Source organism: Pan troglodytes, chromosome 20, assembly GCF_028858775.2.
Source record: "Pan troglodytes isolate AG18354 chromosome 20, NHGRI_mPanTro3-v2.0_pri, whole genome shotgun sequence".
Lineage (NCBI taxonomy): Eukaryota > Metazoa > Chordata > Mammalia > Primates > Hominidae > Pan > Pan troglodytes.
In genome coordinates this window covers 10,652,839-10,677,532 of record NC_072418.2, presented here as the reverse complement: position 1 = coordinate 10,677,532, position 24,694 = coordinate 10,652,839, and the positions used below count along the sequence as shown (strand labels likewise).

General features: G+C 53.6%; 1 protein-coding gene and 1 long non-coding RNA gene across 17 annotated transcripts in view; one reads left to right on the top strand and one right to left on the bottom strand.

The window, feature by feature from the left end:
* Nucleotides 1-1,187: 1,187 nt before the first annotated feature.
* Nucleotides 1,188-24,694, bottom strand: part of CERS4 (ceramide synthase 4) — a 53,642-nt gene continuing 30,135 nt past the window's right edge. For 4 of the 16 annotated variants that reach the window (XM_016934920.4, XM_016934922.4, XM_063801098.1 and 1 more), the window contains 10 exons: nt 12,400-12,605; nt 9,037-9,154; nt 7,863-7,981; nt 7,709-7,766; nt 7,300-7,350; nt 6,855-6,947; nt 6,488-6,616; nt 5,583-5,689; nt 1,755-1,911; nt 1,188-1,671 (listed from right to left, as the gene is read on the bottom strand). In XM_016934920.4, coding sequence (XP_016790409.3) covers nt 1,492-1,671; nt 1,755-1,911; nt 5,583-5,689; nt 6,488-6,616; nt 6,855-6,947; nt 7,300-7,350; nt 7,709-7,766; nt 7,863-7,981; nt 9,037-9,154; nt 12,400-12,572 — 1,185 coding nt within the window. In that variant the 5' untranslated portion in view covers nt 12,573-12,605 and the 3' untranslated portion in view covers nt 1,188-1,491. Of the gene's footprint in view, nt 1,672-1,754; nt 1,912-2,265; nt 2,949-5,582; nt 5,690-6,487; nt 6,617-6,854; nt 6,948-7,299; nt 7,351-7,708; nt 7,767-7,862; nt 7,982-9,036; nt 9,155-12,399; nt 12,606-22,289; nt 22,407-23,202; nt 23,512-24,694 lie in introns of those variants that run through there. The other 12 variants (XM_016934918.4, XM_016934923.4, XM_063801096.1 and 9 more) reach the window with 8 other exon arrangements.
* On the top strand, nt 19,079-23,859 carry LOC107969656 (uncharacterized). Its single transcript, XR_008541085.2, has 3 exons — nt 19,079-19,162; nt 19,769-19,834; nt 23,681-23,859. It is a non-coding gene; the product is annotated as an uncharacterized LOC107969656 (long non-coding RNA).

The following is a 24,694-nucleotide window of genomic DNA, read 5'->3' as shown; positions in this document are numbered from 1 at the left end:
ATGGTTTTCCAGTGTTGGTAACAATTTATATTCCCCCTGATAATGTATGTGAGATTATTGACCCCCCACATTCTCTCCAATACTTTGTTGTCCAATTTCTTGTTTATCTGAGACAGTCTCGCTCTGTCAACCAGGCTGGAGTGCAGTGGCGCGAGATCTTGGCTCACTGCAAGCTCCGCCTTCTGAGTTCACGCCATTCTCCTGCCTCAGCCTCCCGAGTAGATGGGACTACAGGCGCCCACGACCACGCCTGGGTAATTTTTTGTATTTTTAGTAGAGGTGAGGTTTCACCATGTTAGCCAGGATGGTCTAGCTCTCCTGACCTCATAATCCGCCCACTTCGGCCTCCCAAAGTGCTGGGATTACAGGCGCGAGCCACCGCGCCTGGCTTTTGTTTTGTTTTGAGATGGAGTCTTGCTCTGTTGACCAGGCTGGAGTGCAGTGGCGTGATCTTGGCTCACTGCAGCCTCCACCTCCCGGGTTCAAGTGATTCTCCTGCCTCAGCCTCCCAGGTGACTGCGATTACAGGTGTGGGTCACCCTGCCCTGCTAGTTCTTGTATTTTTAGTAGAGATGGTGTTTTACCATGTTGCCAAGTCTGGTCTTGACCTCCTGACCTCAAGTGATCCCCCTGCCTCAGCCTCCAAAAGTGCTGGGATTCCAGGTGTGAGCCACCAGGCCCAGCCTCTGTTTCTTTATTTTTGGAGCTCTTGAAGAGACAGTGACCTCCCCAGGCTAACCCTTGGGAAGTTTGTGGGATTTCAGCCCACTCCCTCCACTGTCCCAAGGATGGATGCAGGGACCACAAAGGTGGGCAATCTACCGGACTTAAGGACTGCAGAGACAGGCCTGGTCTGTGACCTGCCTGTGAGCTTGGGCAAAGGACTTGACGTTTCAGAGCTAGTCTGCAAGGGGGTCTTTGAGAGGCTGACCCAGGGGTACCCTAAGGGTGGAGGGAGGGGCTTGTTTGAGTCACTGGCTGGCGAGTCGGGGGCTCATCTGGGAACAGCGTGGGGAGCGGCTGGTCTCTGGGCTCTGTTGCTGTCTGGGGCCCCTGGGGCCCTGCATCCTTGGGTGGCGGTGAGTATCCCGTAGGTGGGGTATGTAAGCAGAGGCCTGGCTCCCTCGGGGGGGTCTCTGGAGATGAAGAAGGAACTTTGATAGGGACCCAAGTTCTCAGGCAGAAAATTTGGCTCCATTTGTTTTAATTGGACCCTTTTCAGCCTGGGGCTCCCCCCAGCCCCCAGGCTACAGCCTGGAGGTGTCTCTGGCCAGCCACAGCATCCAGCTGCTGGCTCCCAGCTCTGTCCAGTTGCCCAGAGGGAAGAAGGGCGGGTGGGCAGAAGGAAGGGGCTGGAGACAGATCATCAGCCCACCCCGGGTGGGGCCCTCCCTGTCTCCAGAAAGGTGGCCCAGGGGCGCCAGTCCAGTCACCCCAGAAATATCCAAGGCGCTGGCGGGGGGGCAACCCCTTACAGCCAGCCCCGCCCGGCTATGTGGCTGTTGGGTGCCTGTTGGTCAGACGCCCGGCCCCCCGGCTCCGAGGGCCATCAGTGGGGGCTGGCCTGGGCCCTCCAGCTGCCCCGTTCTTTAGCTGCAGAGGTTCCTGGGCCGCCGCCTCCTCCTCACTGGAGTCTGATTCTTCTACATCACTACGAATGTCCTTCTCCATCTGGGGAACAGGGAGGGATGGAGCTCAGAGCAGGGAGGAAGGAGGAGCTTAGGGCTGGGGCCCCCGGGGAGGTCCAGCCATACCTGGCCCTTCTTCATGAAGCTATAGAGCATGCGCAGAATGAGGCAAGACCAGAACACGTGCAGCAGCTGCAGCAACATCAGAAGCCCGTTGAAGAAGTAGTAGCCGAAGAAGGGGCCCCTGTTGGTGATGGACTCGTAGTATGTGGTGTAGAGGATCCTACAGCCAGAGGGAGAGGAGGAGGCTGGGGTTTGACCAGCTGCTGTAGCCCCCAGTCCTAAGAATTTCTAACTGGCATGGTCTTCCCTGCTCCATAACCTTCTATGGCTCCCTAGTGCCCCCCACCCCATGATACCTAACATTCTTGAGCTGGGCACGCAAGGCCCCCTCTCGCTTGTACTAAATGAGCAGAACACACACACGAGCTCCCTGACTGGCCATTCATAACTATGAACCCCACCCAAGCGGGTACTTATGAACTCAGCTGCTTTCCTGGGTGGCACTCTGACAGCTTCTCTCTACTCCTCAGACCCCCATCACCTCCCCCTCATCAGCAGGCGACTGCCTACTCACCTCATAGGGGAGGGGCTTCATGTCAGGAAGGCAGGCGGTGGGGCCTCATCTCCCAGGAAGACACAGGGAGCAGGGCTCCATCTCCCAGAGTTTAAGAGGGGCGGGGCCTCATCTCCCAAGGAGTAAAAAAGGGGTGGGGCCTCATCTCCCAGGTAGCCGGACGGAGGTGGGGCTTTGTCTTCCAGGGAGGCTGGGAGGGGCGGGGCTTCATTTTCACTGTGCAACCCAAGCCAGTTGGAAAGAATGTTCCCCAGCACTGCTCCTCCCCTCAAACAACTCCTTGCTTGTTGCCTGGGACACTGTCCTGGAGTCCAGCTCCCACCACATCCTCTTCTCAAACTCAGCTGTAGTTTTTTTTGTTTTTTTGAGACGGAATCTTGCTTTGTCACCCAGGCTGGAGTGCAATGGCGTGATCTCGGCTCACTGCAACCTCCGCTTCCCAGGTTCCAGCGATTCTCCTGCCTCAGCCTCCCAAGTAGCTGGGATTATAGACGCCCGCCACCACGCCCAGCTAATTTTTGTATTTTTAGTAGAGAGGTGGTTTTTGCCATGTTGGCCAGGCTGGTCTGGAACTCCTGACCTCAAGTGATCTGTTCACCTCAGCCTCCAAAGTGCTGGGATTACAGGCATGAGCCGCTGTACCCAGCCTTCCTGCTGATTCTTTATCATCAACTCCAATCCCACTGTTATTTCACACAAGAAAGAAAAAAAAAAGCTCACTCTTTACTCTGCCCCTCTGGGCACCAACTTATTTCTTTTCCCTGTAGGCTTTTTTTTCCTTGGAACTCCTTGAAAGTACCGGCTGGGCTGGGCACGGTGGCTCACGCCTGTAATCCCAGCACTTTGGGAGGTGGAGGCGGGTGGATCACGAGGTCAGAAGTTCGAGTCCAGCCTGGCCAACATGGTGAAACCCCCATCTCTACTAAAAAAAAAATTACAAAAATTAGCCAGGTGTGGTGGGTGCCTGTACTTCCAGCTACTCAGGAGGCTGAGGCAGGAGAATTGCTTGAACCCGGGAGGCGGAGGTTGTGGTGGGCTGAGATCACGCCATTGCACTCCAGTCTAGGTGACAGAGCAAGACTCCGTCTCAAAAAGTACTGGCTGTAGCTGCTGTGTTTCTCCTACCCCCCAATCAGCTGTAGGGTGACCAGCGACCTCGCCTTCCTCACTCCACAGTGCTCAGCCCTGCACCCCCACCAGCTGGCACAACAGGTTGCCAGCAGCCCTCCCTCCTCCCTGGGCCCCTTCCCTCTCTGGCTCCCCGTACCCCACCATCTCCCCATCTCACAGCCACTTCTGCCTAATCTCCTCAGGCCTTGAAACCAAGATAGGTGGGACCCATGGAGGGTTGCAGCCAGAGGGGGGATGTAATCTGACTCATATGCTCCATGCGCCCTGTTCTTCCTCTCTCGACCTGCAAACATCAGGAAGCCCGAGGACTGAGCCTCTCTATCCATACCTGGTCCCTAGGTGATGCCATCCAGGCTGCTGGCTGCAAATACCAGCCATGGACTGGCAACTCCTACATTATTTCTTTCCCCAGAAGCCCAGACTGGCATGCCCACTGCCTTCTCCATGTCTCCTCTGAGGCCACAGACCCCTCAAACCCAGCAGGGCTGAGCTGCTGCTGCCTCAAGCAGTTCCTTCTGTGCTTGTTCCCATCTCCTGATCCCAGAGGCATCCCCTTAAGTCTGCCCACTTCTCTTGCCTACCCTGGGTCCCCTCACTCCTGCCCACACTTCCCATGATGTTTCCCCTGCGGCTGCCAAAGGGCACCCAGAACACCTAGGTCAGATTGAATCCCTCCTCTGCTTATAACCTCCATGGCTCCCATCTCCCCCGGGGTCAAAGCCAAAGTCCTGCCCACAGCCCTCAAGGACCTGCACGGCCTACCCCATCCCCTCCCTACCCTCCCCCTCACCCACTCTGCTCCAGCCACACAGGCCACCTCATTCTTCCTCTAACATGCCGGGCATGGTCTTGCCTCAGGGCCTTCGCACATGCTATTCTCTGCCTGGAACACACTTCCCCTCTGATCAACGTGGTTCTGTCCCTCACCTCCCTCCCATCTCGGTACAAACGCTGCCAGCGAGGCATTACCTGCCATTCTAATTCCAACTACCCACCTCTCCCATATTTCCTGCTCCCTTCCTTTTTTTTTTTTTTTTTTTATTTAGAGACAGAGTCTTGCTCTGTTGTCCAGGCTGGAGTGCAGTGGTGTGATCTCAGCTCACTGCAACCTCTGCCTCCTGGGTTCAAGTGATTCTCCTGCCTTAGCCTCCCGAGTAGCTGGGATTACGGGCGTGTGCCACCATGCCCAGCTAATTATTGTGTTTTCAGTAGAGACAGGGTTTCTCTGTGTTGGCCAAAGTGGTCTCGATCTCCTGACCTCAGGTGATCCAGCCACCTTGGCCTCCCAAAGTGCTGGGATGACAGGCGTGAGCCATCACACCTGGCCAATTTTATTTAAGACAAAGTCTCCCTCTGTCACCCAGGCTGGAGTGCAGTGGTACAATCTTGATTCGCTGTAGCCTCTGCCTTCTGGGTTTAAGTGATCCTCCTGCCTCAGCCTCCCGAGTAGCTGGGATTACAGGTATGCACCATCACGTCCGGCTAATTTTTAATTTTTAATAGAGACAAGGTTTCACCATGTTGGCCAGGCTGGTGTCAAACTCCTGACCTCGTGATCTGCCTGCCTCAGCCTCCCAAAGTGTTGGGATTACAGGGGTGAGCCACTGTGGCCAGCCTAACTTTTGTATTTTTAGTAGAGATGGGGTTTCACTATGTTGGCCAGGCTGGTCTGGAACTCCTGACCTCAAGTGACCCGCCCGCCTCAGCCTCCCAAAGTGCTGGGATTACAGGCATGAGCTACCACGCCCGGCCCCTCAAATTTATTTTCTTGTTAGTAAATCTCTCCTTCACATGCTGTGTAGTTCACGTGGCTGCCTCATTTACCATCTGCTCCCACCCATGCAATGTCTGCTCACAAGGGCCGGGATCTTTGAACTGTGGCCTCTGCTGTGTTACCAGCACACTCGAGAGGCCCCCACAAATATTTACTGGGCAGACTTTGGTGCGCTGGCAGCCCTGACCCCTCCTCCCACTGCATGGTCCAGGCACGCTGAGTAATTATAATTCTCTGTCTCACCTCTGCGCCTTTGCATATGCCGTGCCTGGCACACCCTTCCCTGCCTCCTCCTGGAACTCTCCCAGCCAAGATCCCCAGCTCCTTGGGGCAGGGTACCAATGGTGAGGCAGTCCTGGAATCTCAGACACGCCCTCCCACCTCCCTGACCCCCATGGGAGGGCTGACTCACTGGGTGGGAAAGAGGACCAGTCGGGTGTAGAAGAAGACAAAGGAGAAGATGAGGAAGAGAGCGTCGCACACTTGCTGATACTGCATGTAGTTGACCATCTTACAGGCCTGAAAAGGGCAGCAGGGAGAAATGGGCTCAGGACCAGGGGCCTGGTCTCAAAGAGAAGGTGCTATAGGATGGGACCAGGTGAGTTGGGGTGGGGCCTTGTTTCCAGGAACTACCTACCTTTTCAGGAAAGGTAAAGAGTGTGAATGTAGGCTGGGCATGGTGGCTCACGCCTGTAATCCCAGCACTTTGGGAGGCTGAGGCAGGTAGATCACCTGAGGTCAGGAGTTCGAGACCAGCCTGGCCCACATGGTGAAACTCCATCTCTACTAAAAATACAAAAGTTAGCTGGCATGGTGGCGAGTGCCTGTAATCCCAGCTTCTTGGGAAGCTGAGGCAGGAGATTACTTGAACCTGGGAGGCAGAGGTTGCAGTGAGCAGAGTGTGCCATTGCACTCTAGCCTGGGCAAGAGAGAGAGACTCCGTCTCAAAAAAAAATGTGAATACGTGTGTGTCCACATGTGTGTAGCTTTATCCTCCAAGGAGGGAGCTGAGAGGGGCAGGGCTTTATCTCCCAGGAAGATGGGGGGCAGGGCCTCATCTCCCAAGGAAGCTGAGAAGGGGGGGGGCCTCCGCCCAAGGAAGCCAAGAAGGGTGGGGCTTCATCACTCAGGAAGACAGAGGGGGTGGGGCCTTATCAGCCTGAAAGACAGAGGGAGCAGGGCCTCATCACCCGAGAAAGACAGGAGGGGCGGGGCTCCATCTCCCAGGAAGGTTGGGAGGAATGGGACCTCATCTCCGGGGCACCTGGGAGGGCTGGGTACAGCAGCTGGGAAGGGTCAGGCAGGGGTCGGGCCCACCTCCAGCAGGTAGTCGGAGGAATCGTGTAACAGCAGCACCAGAGAGCCAATGCGCAGCAGGTTGGCGCTGTAGGAAAAGGTCATCAGGATGACCGCCACGAGGTGGTGTATCACCTGCTCCTTGAAATCCTGCAGTAGACGGTGGGTCATAGTGGGGACGAGGCTTGATGCTGGAAGGTCCCCCACCCTATGGGCCAAGAAGTGGGTCCTTTCAGGGGGTTGGTGTGGCCTCTGGGCCCATGTCCTCTATATCTCCTGCAGGAGGCACCAGGGAGCTCTCAAGGTGTGGTTGTAAGGCTGCCCTACCACCCAGCACCCCAGCATCCCGTCCAGAGACTGGGTCTTCCAGACTCTTATTTGGCCTCACCTTGCGCTTGACATCAAAGGGCAGCCTGATTAGCAGTGAGAGGTAGAAACCCAGCTCCAAGAGGTACCACCAGTACAGGGATGGCTTCAGAGTCTGCAGCAGGACAGGACAAGGTTAGCTGTGGGGAGCGAAGGCTCCAATCGGGCAGGGGTATGGCTCGGGGCCCACTCCCTTCGCTCAAAACCAGGATACTTGAATCCCAATGAGATACTTGAATCCCAATGAGTGAGCTCCCCATCCCTGGAGGTAATCAAGGGCAGTGGTTTGGTGGAAACTCCTGCTTGGAGTTTTCTGGCCCCTCTCTATTCCCCAGAGGAATCAAAGAGCGTGGGACTCAGTGGGGAATGACAGTGTAGTGTCAGGGTTCGGGTCCCATGCCCATGGCTGCAGCAACTGTGATCATCGCCCTCACCCTCCAAGCATTCACACACACTCTGCCACTCACCTGGTTTGGGTACCTGTCCCAGCACATTACTGGTGCCCACAGCCATGACTCCTGCAGGGAAACGGGTGTCAGGCTGTGCGGAGGTGAGAATCCAACCTCACACCCTCGGTCTGTGGTCTCTTTGGTTCTCTTTCCACAGTCTCATAGATGCTACCTTCACCCAGCCCTGCTTTTTCCTGCTTCTCACTCTCGACTGGGGGGCTCATTCACTGCAGAACCCCAACTTTTGGTGCATAGTAAATCCAAATACCTGTTGAGTGAACATTCACCACCATCTTGCCAAGCTCGCTCTCTCCTCAGCTGCATGTTTTCCTCTCTGGCTGCACCAGTCCACACCACCCCCCTCCTGCCAGATCTAGGCCAGGTGGATGGGGCAGGTGAGCAGTCAGCTATACTCCGGTATACTTACGTGGTACAGGACCGAGAGGCCGCCCACGAAGGAGGACAGGTAGAAGAGAAACCTCCAGCTGTGGATGGGGAGGGAGCTGTGAAAACAGCAGACACCCGCCCCCCCTCCCCGCCCCCCGGTTCCCTGCACCCCAGAAGCCCCATCCTGGACTTACCTGGCCTCACAGAACTTCTTGGTCAGCTGGGGTCGATCCTGGTTCCGGCGTCTCCGGAACCATCGCTGGGTCTGCCACAGCGTGAGGCCACACTGGGCGGCCAGGAGAGACAGCTGGGGCTGGGGAGGGGGTGATGGGGACAAGGGTCACAGAGGCCCTGTGGTGGCTTCCCCCATGTCCCCAGACAGGACTTGGCTCTGCCCTCTCCACTGCAGCCCCACATCTTGCCTACAGGGTGACCATGTCTATATGGAGGGGCAGTGTTGGGGGTCCCAGCGTGGGGCCCTGCAGAACACTTGGGCCCTAAGAGAAGCAAATCCTGTTCATAGGGCAGGCAGGTCGCTGATGGGGATGGGATTAAGAGAGATGCTGGCGTGCAGCATCCCCTACCCGCAGATAGGCTTCCCTGCGTCCCTCCAGAACGGTCAGTTCTCACCTCCAACCTAGACAGGCAGTTGAGACCTTGCCCCAGCCCCAAGCCCTACCTGAAGAGGGAAATTGACAAGTAAAGGGGGAGTCACGTCTAGCTCTGCAGAAGCTGCCCTGTCGCCTCTAGGGTATGTGGTCTTCACCATTCCCCACCCCACTCAGGACGCAGCCAAGCCTCCACAGCACAGACCCTGTCCAGCGGGCAGCCACACCAGAGACGGGAATGGAGGGAGGGTCACAGGGCTGCTTCTGTTACTCCATTCCCTACCAGCTCAGACCTTCCATTCCTCCCCAGGATAGGAGAGCAAGCAACTACTCTCACTCTCCTAGAATCTGTCCATTGTGCAACTGTGCCCACTAAGGCTCAGGGAGGCTGGGAGGGGAGGGGCCCCATCTCCCAAGGAGGCTGGGAAGGGCGGGTCCTCATCTCCCAGGGAGGCTGGAGGGGTGGGGCTCCATGTCCCAGGGACCCTGGAAGGGGTGGGGCCCATTTCCCAGGGAGACCAGGAGGGGCGGGGCTCCATGTCCCAGGGACGCTGGGAGGGGTGGGGCGTCGTTTCCCAGGGAGGCTGGGGGGGTAGAGCCATTTCCCAGGGAATTGAGGATGAAGAGTGGAAAGTAGGGGCATTGCAGGGGTGCCTGCAGCCACCTTGGCTTCTCCTGCCCCAACAAATGGGCCACACACCATCCCCACGCCCCACCCCCAGGGCAGTAGTGCGGGTCGGAGGGCATGGGGGGCTCTCACCTCCTTGGGCCTGTGCCCTTCCGTGAGGAAGTGTTTCTCCAGCGTGGCGTTGGGCTTCACTTGCCTCCTGGTCTGATCCCTCACACCCAGCCACCGGCTCAGGGGCAGGCCAATGAATCTGGGTGCAAAGGAGACAGAGCCTATCAGCCCAGGTGAAGAGATGGGACTGCCAGTGTGTGGGGGCAGACATGCTGCCGGTGGGAAAACCAAGTCTCGGAGGAGCAAAGTTACAGGCTCAGAGAGCACAGCTGGCACATGGCAGGGTGTGTAAGACTCTTTTTTTTTTTTTTTTTTTTTTAAGAGCATTGCTCTGTCGCCCAGGCTGGAGTGCAGTGGCGCGATCTTGGCTCACTGCAAGCTCCGCCTCCCGGGTTCACGCCATTCTCCTGCCTCAGCCTCCCGAGTAGCTGGGACTACAGGCGCCCGCCACTATGCCTGGCTAATTTTTTGTATTTTTTAGTAGAGACGGGGTTTCACTGTGTTAGCCAGGATGGTCTTGATTTCCTGACCTTGTGATCCGCCCACCTCGGCCTCCCAGAGTGCTGGGATTACAGGTGTGAGCCACCGCGCCCGGCCTAAGACTTGGTCTTTCTTTTCCATCTGATCAGAGGGTTCGGAGGCCCAGTCAGAAAGGCTCGTGGGGCAGGACTCGATTTTCCACTTATTCCTGGCCTCATCCCCTGGGGCCCTGGAGGGGTAGCCTGGCTGCTGCGTTAGACCAAACCTAAGAAAGGCAGCTGACTCATGCCTGTTATCCCAGCACTTTGGGGCTGAGGTGGGCGGATCACGTGAGGTCATAAGTTCGAGACCAGCCTGACCAATATGGTGAAACCCTGTCTCTAATGAAAATACAAAATCATCTGGGTGTGGTGGCGTGCACCTGTAATCCCAGCTACTCGGGAGGTTGAGGCAGGTGAATTGCTTGAACCTGGAGGTGGAGGTTGCAGTGAGCCAGGATTGCATCTACTGAAAGTACAAAAAATTAGCCGGGCGAGGTGGCGGGCCCCTGTAGTCCCAGCTATTTGGGAGGCTGAGCTGAGGCAGGAGAATGGTGTGAACCCAGGAGGCGGAGCTGGCAGTGAGTCAAGATCGCACCACTGCACTCCAGCCTGGGTGACAGAGCAACAAGACCCTGTCTCCAAAAAAAAAAAAAAAAAAAAAAAGCAGCTGGACCTTCGTCTGTAGGGTGAGGGTGTGCAGACCAACTCTTGGGGTACCCAGGTACCTTTGCCCAATCCCAAACCAGGGACAAGAGTCTTTACTGCCTGTCTCACTGTGGCCTGGGTCCTGGTCTGACCCCCCGCCAGTCTAGGGGCTCCCCACGGGCAGGGGCAGGGGCTGGGGCTGTTCCCGCTCCAAGCCCCTCCTCCCAGCATCCCCCATTCCGGGGTAGAGACTTGGAGATCAGGGACCCTGGTCAATGACCACATTGCCCACAAGAGGGCGCGCCAACACCACAGGTGGGGACCGAATTTTATATCCACCATCCCTCCTAACATCATGCCTCATTTGGTGAAAGGCTCAGAGCAGCCTAGCAAGGAACTCATGGCAGACTAAATCATGATGCGGAGAGAATGAGCGCTTATCTGCTAAGCATGGGGCCAAGTCCATGTGATACACTGGCTCGTCTAACCCTAACTCAGTCCCTATTGTCCTAATGGGTAAACTGAGGCTCAGAGGGTCAGAGACATGCCCAAGGTGACACTGTGAGCAGGTGAAAGACCTGAAATTTGAACTCAGGATTCTGGTTTTTGGTCCTGCCTCCTGCCTCTTAAAGTCTCATTTTGGAGGTGGAGGGCGGGAGGATTGCTTGAACTCAGGAGTTCAAGACCAACCTGGGCAACATGGTGAGACCTTGTCTCTACTAAAAATACAAAATTTAGCTGGGTTGTGGTGTCACTTGCCTGTAATCCCAGCACTTTGGGAGGCCAAGGTGGGCGGATCACCTGACATCAGGAGTTTGAGACTAGTCTGGCCAACATGGCAAAACCCCGTTTCTATTAAAAATACAAAAATTAGGTGTGGTGGCACATGCCTGTAATCCCAGTTACTTGTGAGGCTGAGGTAGGAGAGTCGCTTGAACCTGGGAGGTAGAGGTTGCAGTGAACTGAGATCATGCCACTGTACTCCAGCCAAGGTGAAAGAGCAAGACTCTGTCTCAAAAAAAAAAAGTTAGCCAGGCGTGGTGGCATGCCTACAGTCCCAGCTACTGGTGGGGATGAGGCTTTCTTTTTTTTTTTTTTTTTTGAGATGGAGTTTTGCTCTTGTTGCCCAGGCTGGAGTGCACTGGCATGATCTCAGCTCACTGCAACCTCTGTCTCCTGGGTTCAAGCAATTCTCCTGCCTCAACCTCCTGAGTAGCTGGGACTATAGGCGTGTGCCACCACACCCAACTAATTTTTTGTACTTTTAGTAGAGACAGGGTTTCACCATGTTGGTCGGGCTGGTCTTGAACTCCTGACCTCATGATCCGCCCGCCTTGGCCTCCCAAAGTGCTAGGATTACAGGCATGAGCCACTGCACCCAGCCTAATTTTTGTATTTTTTTTTTTTTAATAGAGATGAGGTTTCACCATGTTGCGCCGTCTGGTCTCGAACTCCTGGACTCAAGCGATCCACCCGCCTCAGCCTCCCAAATTGCTGACATTACAGGAATCAGCTACCACGTCTGGCCTAGATTCAAAAAAAAAATTTTTTTTTTAAAGGGCTAAAGCCCCTGCGTTTGAAACTGGAAAACCCTCCGCCCACCCCACTGTCCTTCACAGAGGCCCTGGGATGCCTTTGGGATGGGATAACACCCCAGCTCACTTTTTTTTTTAAATGGAGCCTTGCTCTGTTGCCGAGGCTGGAGTGCAGTGGCACAATCTTGGCTCACTGCAACCTCCACCTCCCAGGTTCAGGCGATTCTCCTGCCTCAGCCTCCCGAGTAGTTGGGATTACAGGTTTGTGCCCAGCTAATTTTTGTATTTTTAGCAGAGATGGGGTTTCACCATGTTGGCCAGGCTGGTCTCAAACTCTTGACCTCAAGTGATCCACCCACCTCAGCCTCTCAAAGTGCTGGGATTACAGGCGTGAGCCACCGTGCCCGGCCTCCCATCCCTGTTTTATGAAGATGCTGGCATACCCAGCTGCAGGCAGTGCAGTGTTCCTATAAACCAGCTGCAGGCAGTGTTCCTATAAACCAGCAATCAGAGGCCAGAAGTGTGGGTGGTGGCGGCTGGGGGCAGGCTGGAGCCAGGGAACCCGCTTTGGTGCAAAGCCAGCTTCTACTCGGGACATGCTGCAATGGCAAATTGCACACAGGGCACGAGCACATACTGGAGCGACTGCGGGGGCAATGGATTGCGGCAGGGCAGACACTCACCTCTCAAAGGCAAGGCGCATGGCCAGGAGGACCAGCGCCAGGGGCAGGGCTGCCAGCAAGTCCTGGGGGTGGGGGTAGACACGGCCATCCCGGTCTTCTAGCTCTGTCCACGTGACATTGGGTGGTAACCAGAACCTGTCCTGCCAAAACCACTCGTTGAAACTGGACAGCATTCTGTGGACACAGGTTCCAGTTAGCTGGGAGGTCTGCAAGCAGAATGGGTGGGGCAAGTGGGGCCTGAGAGGCTGGAGCCTCAGAACTCCTACTCGGGCCCCTATCAGCGCAGTTGACAACCAGGAGGCGGGACTGGAAGATGGAACTCCCCTTGCCTGGGACTTTGGAACTGTTCTCTGGCCCCAGAAGAGTCCCAAAGCCCCCTATGGCCCAAAGAAGACTTTGGAACTGTCCTCTGGTCCCAGAAGAGCCACCACTTCATTCTCATCACTCCCACTCCATTGCCTGGTCAGTGTTAAAAGGAAGAGTTGGGCTGTGTGTCCTCAGGCAAATGACTTGACCTCTCTGAACCTCAAGTTCATCTGTAAAACAGAGTAGTAGGCCGGGCGCAGTTGCTCACGCCTGTAATCCCAGCACTTTAGGAGGCCAAGGTGGGTGGATCACGAGGCCAGGAGTTCAAGAGCAGCCTGACCAACATGGTGAAACCCTGTCTCTACTAAAAATACAAAAATGAGCCGGGCGTGGTGGCACATGCCTGTAATCCCAGCTACTCAGGAGTCTGAGGCAGGAGAATCACTTGAACCTGGGAGGCGGAGGTTGCAGTGAGCTGACATCGTGCCACTGCACTTCAGCCTGGGTGACAGAACAAGACTCCATCTCAAAAACAAAACAAAACAAAAAAACAGAGACAGTAATACCCAGGCTTCTCAACCTAAAGTGCTTGGCCGATTGATCTTTAACAAGAGTAATAACACAGCCCAAAATAGTAGTTATTACTCTGCACTTAACTGATGCCAAGATGGTAGCCAGAAGTCAAGGGAGTGGCTGCTTGGGGTCAGAAACTTGAGTCATGGCCGGGCACCATGGCTCATGCCTGTAATCCCAACACGGTGGGAGGCTGAGGTGGGCAGATCACTTCAGGTCAGGAGTTTGAGACCAGCCTGGCCAACATGGCAAAACTCCATCTTTACTAAAAATACAAAAATTAGCCAGGCATGGTGGCAGGCGCCTATAATCCCACCTGCTCAGGAGGCTGAGGCAGGAGAATCGCTTGAACCCGGGAGGAGGAGGTTGCAGTGAGCCGAGATCATGCCACTGCACTCCAGCCTGGGCAACAGAGAAAAACTGTCTCAAAAAAAAAGAACTTGAGTCCTCAAATGTCCAGGAAGGTTTCTTTCCACTGCAGGAAGCTGCCTCTGAAGCAGCCCCCAAAGATGAAGGATTTAAAGAAATCCAGAGGCCGAGCTCAGTGGCTCACTGCCTGTAATCCCAGCACTTTGGGAGGCCGAGGCAGGTGGATCACGAGGTCAGGAATTCAAGACCAGCCTGGCCAACATGGTGAAACCCTGTCTCTACTAAAAATACAAAAATTAGCCAGGCATGGTGGTGTGCACCTGTAATCCCAGCTACTCGGGAGGCTGAGGCAGAGAATTGCTTGAACCCGGGAGGCGGAGGTTGCAGTGAGCAGAGATCGCGCCACTGCACTCCAGCCTGGGTGACAGAGCAAGACTCTGTCTCAAAAAAAAAAAAAAAAAAAAAAAAAAAAAAAAAAAAAATCCAGAGTTCCTTTCCTGGCCATCTTTGGAAGGTAGGCTCCTCTCTAGGTGGGAATTTCAGGGGTCTCTCTTGCTATCCCAGAGCCCACAAAGCGAGAGGATAAGAGAGCCTACTGCATAACTGAGCTTGCCGGATAATGGAGTGGTGGTCGAGGTGGGGCAGCTCCGGCCAGCGTGTCCCAGCCTGCTTGAGGAGCCCAAAGAGCTGCTCCCTTCCCTGAGATCTTGAGCCAAGGGTCCAGCCTACCACAGTGGTTCCCACTCAGAAAGTTTGTTCGTTCATTTGTCTGTCCACCCATCCCCCGTCCATCTATCTACCGATCCATCCCTCTATCCACCCATCCAAACATCTGTCCACCCACCCATCATCCATCCACCCATCCAAACATCTGTCCACCCACTCATCATCCATCCACCCATCATCCATCTGTTCGCCCATCAAAACATCTGTCTATCCACCCATTATTCATCATCCACCTATCCACTCATCTATCTACCCATCATCCATCCACCCACCCATCCAAACATCTGTCCATCCACCCATCATCCATCTGTTAATCCATCAAAACATCTGTCCATCCACCCATTATCCATCATCCACCTATCCACTCATCCATCTACCCGTCATCCATCTGTCCACCCATCCAAACATCTGCCCACCCACCCATCATCCATCCACCCATCCAAACATCTGTCCATCCACCCATTATTCATCCACCTATCCACTCATCGAAACATCTGTCCACCCACCATCCATCCACCCACCTACCCATTCATCCATCCTTCCCTCCACCCATCCAAAGATCTGTCCACCCACCCATCATCCATCCACCCATACAAACATCATCTATCCACCTACCCATTCATCCATCCACCCATCATCCATCCATCCATCCATCCAAACACCTGTCCATCCACCCATCGTCCATCTGTCATCCATCTCCCTACCCATTCATCCATCTCCCCATCCATTCATCCATCCGTCCACCCACCCATCATCCATCCACCCATCCAAACATCTGTCCACCTGCCCATCATCCACCTACCCATTCACCCATCCATCCATCATCCATCTGTCCACCCATCTAAACATCTGTCCACCCAGCCATCATCCATCCACTGATCCAAAAATCTGTCCATCTACCCATCATCCATCCATTCATCATCCACCTGTCCACCCATCTAAACATCTATCCGCTCATCATCCATCACTCACTTGTGTGTCCTTCCACCCACCCATCCTTCTGTCCATCTGTTCTTCCATCTATCCATTTCCCCTTCCATCCATCCATTTATCCATCTGTCCTTGCATCTATCCGTCTGTCTGTCCATCCATCCATCCATCCAGGCAAGAGATGTTCTCCAACTGACTTGTACATGTCAGGTCAGGGCTGGGCCTTGGCGACACAGCAGGGGAATAAAGCCAACACATTCCTGCCCAGCTCACAGACCAACAGAGAAGGCAGCCAATAAACAAGTAAACAGATTCATAAATGAATGAGATGCCAAAGTATAACGGGCTGGGTAGATAACAGAGTGGCGTGATTTTAAATGTGATCAAGGAGAGGCTCTCTAAGGAGGCGCCATCTGAGCTGGGACTTAAAGATGAGGTCGTCAGGCCAGGTGCGGTGGCTCACACCTGTAATCCCAGCACTTTGGGAGGCTGAAGCAGGTGGATCACCTGAGGTCAGGAGTTCAAGACCAGCCTGGCCCACATGGTGAAACCTCATCTCTACTAAAAATACAAAAATCAGCCAGGTGTGGTGGCACATGCCTGTAATCCCAGCTACTTGAGAGGCTGAGGCAGGAGAATCACTTGAACCTGGGAGGCAGAGGTTGCAGTGAGTTGAGATCATGCCACTGCACTCAAGACTGGGCAACAGAGCAAGACTCCATCTTAAAAAAAAAAAATGCGGAGGTCAGGCCAGGCAAAGTGGTTCATGCCTGTAATCCCAACACTTTGGGAGGCCGAGGCAGGTGGATCACTTGAGCTCAGGAGTTCAAGACCAGCCTGGGCAACATAGCAAGACCCTGTCTCTACAAAAAATTTTAAAAATAGTCAGGTGTGGTGGCACGTATCTGTAGTTCTAGCTATTCAGGAAGCTGATGTGGGAGTACGACTTGAGCCCAGGAGTTTGAGGCTGCAGGGAGCTACGATCACACCGCTATACTCCAGCCTGAGGGACAGAGCAAGACCCTATGTTTGAGAAAAAAAAAAGATGAGAAGGTTGTGGGTTTTTCACACAAGAAGGTGGGGCTGGGGGAGGGGCTTTCTAGATAAATACGCAGCAGGTGCAAAGGCCCTGAGGCAGGACCATGCCTGGGATGTTGGAGGAACAGTGAGGAGGTCCGTGTGGCTGGTGCAGAGTGAGCAAGGGGGAGAGAGGGAGGAGGGGAGGGCAGGGAGGCGATGAGGGGCAGCACAGAGCCTGCAAGGCATGGGGGCCGCAGGGAAGAATCTGGATTATTTCCCCCAACATTTTGAGATGGAGTCTCACTCTGCCGCCCAGCCTGGAGTGCAGTGGCGCGATCTCAGCTCACTGCAACCTCCACCTTGAGGGTTCAAGCAATTCTCGTGCCTCAGTCTCCCGAGTAGCTGGGATTACAGGCGTGCGCCACCACGCCTGGCTAATTTTTATATTTTTACTAGAGATGGGGTTTTGTTATGTTGGCCAGGCTTGTCTCAAACTCCTGACCTCAAGTGATCTGCCCGCCTCAGCCTCCCAAAGTGCTGGGATTATAGGCATGAGCCACCGCGCCCGGCCTTCCCCCAACGTTTTATAATAAACATTTCAAACCTACAGAAAAGTTGAAAGAATTTTACAGTGAATACCTGTATTCCCACCACTAGATTCTCCCCTTTGCATTCCATTCTGTTTATTCCATCACCCATCTGCCTCTGCCAGTCCATCCCTCTATCCACCATCAGTCTATCTGCTTGTTCCCGATGCATTTCAAAGTAGGCAGCTGACCTCAGGCCACATCGCCCCTACACATGTCAGCACACAGATCATTAACTAGGGTTCAATATTTGCTTATGGGTTTTTCCTTTCAAGGTAAAATTTACCCAAGTGAAATGCAGACTTTTTGTTTTTTTAGACAGGGTCTCACTCTGTCACCCAGGCTGGAGTGCAGCGATCATGGCTCCCTGAAGCCTTGGCCTCCCGGACTCGGGTGGTCTTTTCATGTCAGCCCCCGCAGAGCCAGGACCATAGGCACACACCACCATGACTGGCTAATTTTTTAAATTTTTGTGTAGAGAGAGGGTCTCCCTATGTTATCCAGGCTGGTCTCAAACCCCTGGCTCAAGCGATCCTCCTGCCTTGGCCTCCCGAAGTGTTGGGATTACAGGCATGAGCCACTGCACCTGGCCCACACACATCTTTAAGGGTACAGTCACTGAGTTTGGACAAAACTATGTACCTGACTAATCCAGTCTCTATCACAAATATTTCCTCTAGAAACTTCCCTCATACCTCTTCCCAGTCAACCTCCACCCCTGTCCTGTCATCCAAAAGTAACAACCATTCCAGTTTTTTTGTTTTTGTTGTTGTTGTTGTTTAGACAGGGTCTCACTCTGTGGCCCAGGCTGGAGTGCAGTGGTGCCATCATACCTCACTGCACACTTGACCTCCTGGGCTCAAGCAATCCTCCCCACTCAGCCTCCCAAATTGCTGGGATTATAGGCGTGAGCCACCTTGCCCTGCCCCCCACCACTTTTTTTTTTTGTCATCAAAGCTTAGTTTTGTCAGTTCTTCATGATAACCTTGCCATGTTACAAAATAAAAATAGGCCGGGCACAGTGGCTCAAGCCTGTAATCCCAGCACTTTGGGAGGCCAAGGTGAGTGATCACTTGAGATCAGGAGTTTGAGACCAGCCTGGCCAACACGGTGAAACCCCATCTCTACTAAAAATACAAAAATTAGGCAGGGGTGGTGGTGGGCACCTGTAATCCCAGCTACTCAGGAGGCTGAGGCAGGAGAATCGCTTGAACCCGGGAGGCGGAGGCTGCAGTGAGCCAAGATTGTGCCACTGCACTCCAGCCTGGGTGAGAGAGCGAGACTTCATCTCAAAAATAAATAAAATAAATAAAAATAAAAATACCATAACCCCAGTGTTTAGGAGGCTGAGGCAGGAGGATTGCTTGAACCCAGGGGTTTGAGACCAGCCTGGACAACATAGCGAAACTGTCTCTACAAAAAATACAAAAATTAGCCGGGCATGGTGGCATGTGGCCATAATCCCAGCTACTCGTGAGGCAGAGGCAGGAGGATTGCTTAAGCCCAAGAGTTTGGGGCTGCAATGAGCTGTGATCATGCCACCACACTCCAGCCTAAATGACAGAGTGATACCTGTCTCCAAAAACAGAGTAAATCAATAAAAAATAAAAATATATAAATAAAATAAAAAATAGACCCAGGTGCAGTGGCTCATGCCTGTAATTCCAGCACTTTGGGAGACTGAGGCAGGAGAATTGCTTGAAGCCAAGAGTGTTTTTTTTGTTTGTTTGTTTTTTGAGATGGAGTCTCGCTCTGTCGCCCAGCCTGGAGTGCAGTGGCACGATCTCAGCTCACTGCAAGCTCAGCCTCCCGAGTAGCTGGGACTACAGGTGCCCGCCACTACGCCCGGCTAATTTTTTGTATTTTTAGTAGAGACAGGGTTTCACCGTGTTAGCCAGGATGGTCTAGATCTCCTGACCTCGTGATCCACCTGTCTTGGCCTCCGAAAGTGCTGGGATTACAGGTGAGAGCCACCCCGCCTGGCCAAAGCCAAGAGTTCAAGACCAGCCTAGGGGGCAGCCGGGGGTGGTGGCCCACCCCTGTAATCCCAGCACTTTGGGAGGCCAAGGTGGGCAAACTGCTTTCCAAGGCAGGACTGCACCATCTTACACCCCCAGCAGGAGAATGTGAGGGTTCCGTTGCCCTTGGTTCTATTTTGAATAACGCAGGGATTCTCAGGTGTTGGTTGCCATGCAGGGCGTAGCATTTTGGAGGCCAGAAGAGGGTGCTCTGGCATGTCCAGTTGAGATAAGGTAGAGATAAGGGGATTCCAGAGACATTTTAGAGGTGGGGCCCCCCAAGAGCCAAATGCTTTCCAAAGTGGAGCCAGAAAAGAGAAGGGTTGGGAGAGGAAATTGGCAAGATATTGGTCAAAGGATATGACATTTCAGTTAGCAGGAGTAGTAAGTCCAAGAGATCTGTACATCATGATGATTTTAGTTAATAATATAGTATATACTGGAAAATTGCTAAGAGACTACATTTTCTGCGGGGAGGCAATCTCTCACTCTGTCATCCAGGCTGGAATGCAGCAGTGCAATCATAGCTCACTGCAGCCTCGATCTCCTGGGCTCAAGCCATCTTCCTGCCTCAGCCTCCCGAGTAGCTGGGACTACAGGCTCCAGCCACCACACCCAGCCATTTCCTGCCTTTTCTGGCTTTAGAGGCTGCCTGCACCCTCCGGCTCCTGGTCCCTTCCTCCATCTTCAGAGCCAGCAGTGGCTAGTTGGGTCTTTCTCCCACCTTGTCATTCTGACAATGTCTCTCCTGCCTCCGTCTTCTTCATTTTAAGACCCTTGTGATGACACTGGGTTCCCATCTCAAGCTCAGCTGATTAACAACCTTAATTCCATCTTCAGCCTCACCCCACTTGGCCACTGAAGCTGTCAGCCTTCCAGTCTGAAGAACTGGATGAACCAGAATGGGTGAGCTGATTTCAGGACAGGAGTCAGGCTAAGTGTCAGACAACACAAATTGTGGGTGTGGGGGAGGGCAGCTAAAATGTTCCGTGGGCATGTGGAGGAGGCAGGAGCTACTCAGGTTTGGGGCACAGGCTTGGGGTGGGTGGGGCCTGGGTAGGACTTGTCAGTGAGTGGCTGCTGTTGAAATCCATGAAGATGGATGGAATCCTCTATCTATCAGCAAGGGGTCAACAAGACCCTGTTTTGGGGAAAAAAAAAAAAAAAAAAGGAAGAGAGTGCACATGAAGGGGCAGGCTAAGTACCATGCTATGGGGCAACTGACATTTAGGCATCAGTGAAGTATTAGAAGCTGCTGCTAGCATTGGATACTCTGGTTGGGGAGGGGCACTAGAAGTCAGTGACCCAACAAGCAGTCAAGGGTGTGGGATAGCAGCTAGTCTAGACCTACAACGAGGCCCAGGCATCCCAGACAGAGTAGACACATGAACAGCTGGGTGGATGTGGGGACTTCAGCCCAGGTGGTTGATTTCTCAAGAAAAAGAAACCATCTTCACTAGCAGACAAGGTTGGCTTGATCCCGTGTGCCCGTGGGGGCTCAAGGACACATGGCCAGCTTGGCACTCTTGGTCCCAACTGTACTCAGCTCTCACAGCCAAAGCCATGACCACTGCAGGGTATCTGCAATCCCCTATTTTTTTTTTTTTTTTTTTTTTAGAGACAGGGTCTCACTTTGTCACCCAGACTGGAGTGCACTGGCCTGATCATAGCTCACTGCAGCCTCAAACTCCTGGGTTCAAGCCATCCTCCCACCTCAGCCTTCTGAGTCACTGGTGCAGCTTTCTCAGAGACCCTGCTACCTTTCTGACAGACCCCAAGGTGCAGATGGAAGGGGACTAGGTGTCCTAGGAAGGCCCAGGCATCCAGACCCCCAGCTCCATGTTTTCCCCTCACCCAAGGGTCTTGGATGCATCCTTGCACACCTTGGTACATTCAAGTCATGATGAGCATAGGGGATGAGGGAGAACCACAGGAGCAATGGCTTCTCACAATCTCAAGCCTTGCCTCTGCTGATGTGCCCAGCTTCAATGCCCACCAGTTTACTGACTGATACTCTGCTCCCACCAGACCATATCGTTTCACACATCCTAGCCTTTACAAATACTGGCCTCTGCCTAGAATACTCATTTAGTATTTGGGTGCTGAAGACACAAAATGGTGGGGAAAACAAGCAACATCTCTGCCCTGAAGAGCTTAAACGCTTTCTTTCTCTGTTTGGCAAACTCCTATGCATCCTTCAAAACCCAGCTCAGTTGTCACCTCCTCCTGAAAGCAGCCCAATTGCCCTGCTTTGGATCCTGTTAAAGTACCCTCCCGCAACCCTGTCTTACTGTGATGTCAGGAGCTGGCCAGTGTTTTTGCAGGGAGGGTTGGAGAAGGAAGCATAACCAGTTCTAAACTCTCCTCTCCTCTGCTGAATCATGCCCATTCCTTCCTGAGTGGCACAGAAAGGGGAACAGATGCACTTTCTAAACCAGGGAGCTCTCCAAGGAGGCTTCAGACTGATATGCCCTGATTGCAGAGGTCTGGCCCCAGAGGTCCTACTCTCTCACTAACCTCACCAACCTGTCTCTGTCTCTTCCCTTCCCTCTTCTCCCTCTTAAAGCATAAATAAAAGATGCTGTGGTTTGAGAAAAGAACAGGGTCTGGAGCCCAGCAGACTGGCTGAAGTCCTAGCTGCAATGCTTCAAAGCCCTGGGAGCCTCAATTTCGTCACCTGTTGGTGGGACAGGTGCCCTCCCTGAAGGGTGGTTAAGCAGCTCAGAGACCTTGCACCTGGGGCATTGAGGCAGAGTCTGGCCTACGGGAGGGGCTCAGGCATGGCTATAACCAGGCACCTCAGGCCAGCAAGGCTCAACTTCTCCTGAAGGAAGGGAGGAAATGAGGCTGAGGGATGTGTTCCTCAATTTCTAGCTTTTCTCTTTTGGATCCAGTTCTTCTGTTTGTTCCCTGTCATCCTCTGGTCTTCCTGGGCCTCAGTTGTCCCATCTGAAAAATGGGTACAGCTAGATTCCCTCCTTGTTCTACCAGGCTATTGTGAGGCTCAGGGCAGGCGGGCAGTTTATAAACACTCCATGCTGATATCACAACGGATCTGATTCCTGATTCCTGATTCCTGCCTCACCCATTTACCAGGCATGGAACGTGGCCTATCTGTGCCTCAGTTTTATCTGTAAAATGGAACAAACAATAGCCCCTCTTCCACATGGAGTGGTTTGGAATGGCACCTGAGGTGGAGTGAGCACCTAGTAAAATTTAGAGGACCGAGTGCAGTGGCTCACACCCAGCACTTTGAGAGGCCGAAGTGGGAGGATTGCTTAAGGTCAGGAGTTCGAGACCAGCCAGGGCAACATAGCAAGACAAAAAAATTTAAAAATTAGGTGGGCATAGTGACACACACCTGTAATCCCGGCTACTCAGAAGACTGAGGTGAGAGGACTGGTTGAGCCCAGGAGTTTGAGGCTGCAGTGAGCTGTGATCACACCACTGCACTCCAGCCTGGGTGACGGAGCAGATCCTGTTTCGGAAAAAAACCCCCAAAAAGCAGCTTAGAGACTGTGATAGTTACTGCTAGACAGGAGGTGGGGGCAGGTTGGGGAGTGGTCTGGAAAGAGGGGGTGCTGGCCTATGGAGGCTTCTAGATGGTTCTTCCAAGCCCTTAGGACGGTTTCCAGCATCTGAAGTGCCTAAGGCTGCTGGAAGCTTTCCTTGCCTCTGCCACCTTCCCTTAAAGCTGCAGCTGAAGTGTTTGGGCTGGGCTGGACGACAGCAGCTTCAGGGTCATCTGCAGAGCCACTGCGTGGGTGGCAGGGCCAGTGTGACCAGCCTCTTCTCCCCTCACCCCACCCGCCCCCAAGCCTGGCTGCTGTTTGAAGCCTCCCTGGCCCCACTCCCAGCTTGGCCCCTGCCACCTGGGAACCAAACTGATAATCCTTCTTAGTGGCTAAAAATAGCCCCGGACTGGGGGAAAGAGAGAGAATGGGGCTTTGTACTGACACGGGAGGTGGGTTAGGGAGCATGAGTAGAGGATCCCTGCCCCCCTTCAGGGGTCTGAGTGAGAAGGACTGGTTCCCATGGCTTCCCCGAACCCCCAAGGACCCCGGCACTGCTCAGCAGCTCAGAGCTATGCACATAGGTTTGGTTTGTTTTGCTTTCAATCTAGCTGGAAATACAGGACTTGTCCACGGTTGTGAAAAAGGCAATTAATTCAGACCCCAGATGTCTGGGCCTCCCAGGGATGAAAACACACACAAACACAAACACACACACACACACACACACACACACACACTTGCATACATTGACTCACTCACCCGCCCCTGCAGCCTGGCCCGCTGCCTGGGGTCACCTGATTCCTGCGGCCAGAGGCTCAGGCGGGAGCACGTGACATGCTGGAAGGAAGGGGGCTGTTTGCAGATAACCACGGCCTGCCTCGGCACCGGGTCCTGGCTGTCCCTTCCAGACGGACCTGTCTCTTCCACTCTGAGCCTCTCTGAGCAGGGGTCCCACAGGGTGTTAGTGACCAGAGATGCTGCCGGTTGAGGTACCACTCCCCCCAAAGACCCCAAGGTGGACCCCAAGTCCAGGGTTCCGCCTTATCTGAGCCCCTTATTTCTGCACACATTCCTGCCCTCTACATTCTGGCCCTGCTGCCTCCCCACCTCTGCCTCCCCAGCTTAATCCATAGCAACTGCTGCTTGCTGGGCTTCCAACTCACCAAGCTCACTTGTACCATGTTTGCACCCCAGACAGTCACATACATGTCTGACTGTGTTATCATTCTTATTTCAGCTCAAATGTCATCTCCTCCAAGAAGCCTTCTCAGACTGCCACCAAAGAGGCCACCATATTATTCTGTCTCCTGATCCTGTGTAGTTCCTTCAACCCTCTTGTCCCAGTTGATCTGTTTCATTGGGGTGTCTTCTTCACCCCAAGGCATAAGTTTCAAGAAAGAAAAGAATGTTGTTTGAGTCACTGCTGTATCCTCAGAGCCTCAGACAGGGCTGGACACATTAGATGCCACATAAATGTTTGCTACATGGATGAATGAGTAGAATAGACAGATGGACAGGTGGGAGGGTGCAAGGACGTTAGCTCAGGTGGTCAAACTCTCTAGAAAAATAAACCACCCTTAACAGGCATGGTTGGCTTGATCTCCATAAACATTCCCATAAAGGAAACGTGGGAACTGGGAAGCCCAAGGCTCAAAGCAAGAAATGACTGGAGACAGATCACAGGTCACTCAGTCAGCAAGGGGGACAGTCAAGGATAGAAGCTTCCTTGGGTGAGGAGGGGGCTGCTCTGCTCCCACAGTGGGCTCAGGGTTCATAGGGTCCTGCGGAGGCCTCCCCAGGCCTACCTCTGCTGATTAAAGTTTCCCCAAAAAGCAAGCTCCTCCTTCTACTTGCCCTCTAAGCTTTCGGGGTACTAGAAGCTAATCATGCAATTTTTCTTTTTTCTTTTTTTTTTTTTTGAGACAGAGTTTTGCTCTTGTTGCCCAGGCTGGAGTACAGTGGCACGATCTCGGCTCACCACAACCTCTGCCTCCCGGGTTCAAGCAATTCTTTTGCCTCACCCACCCGAATAACTAGGATTACAGGTGTTTGCCATCATGCCTGGGTAATTTTTATTTTAGTAGAGACGGAGTTTCACCATGCTGGCCAGGCTGGTTTCGAACTCTTGACCTCAGGTGATCCACCTGCCTCAGCCTCCCAAAGTGCTGGGATTACAGGTGTGAGCCACCACACCTGGCCACAATTTTTCTTTCTTAAAGAGATGGGGTCTCATTCTGTTGCCCAGACTGGA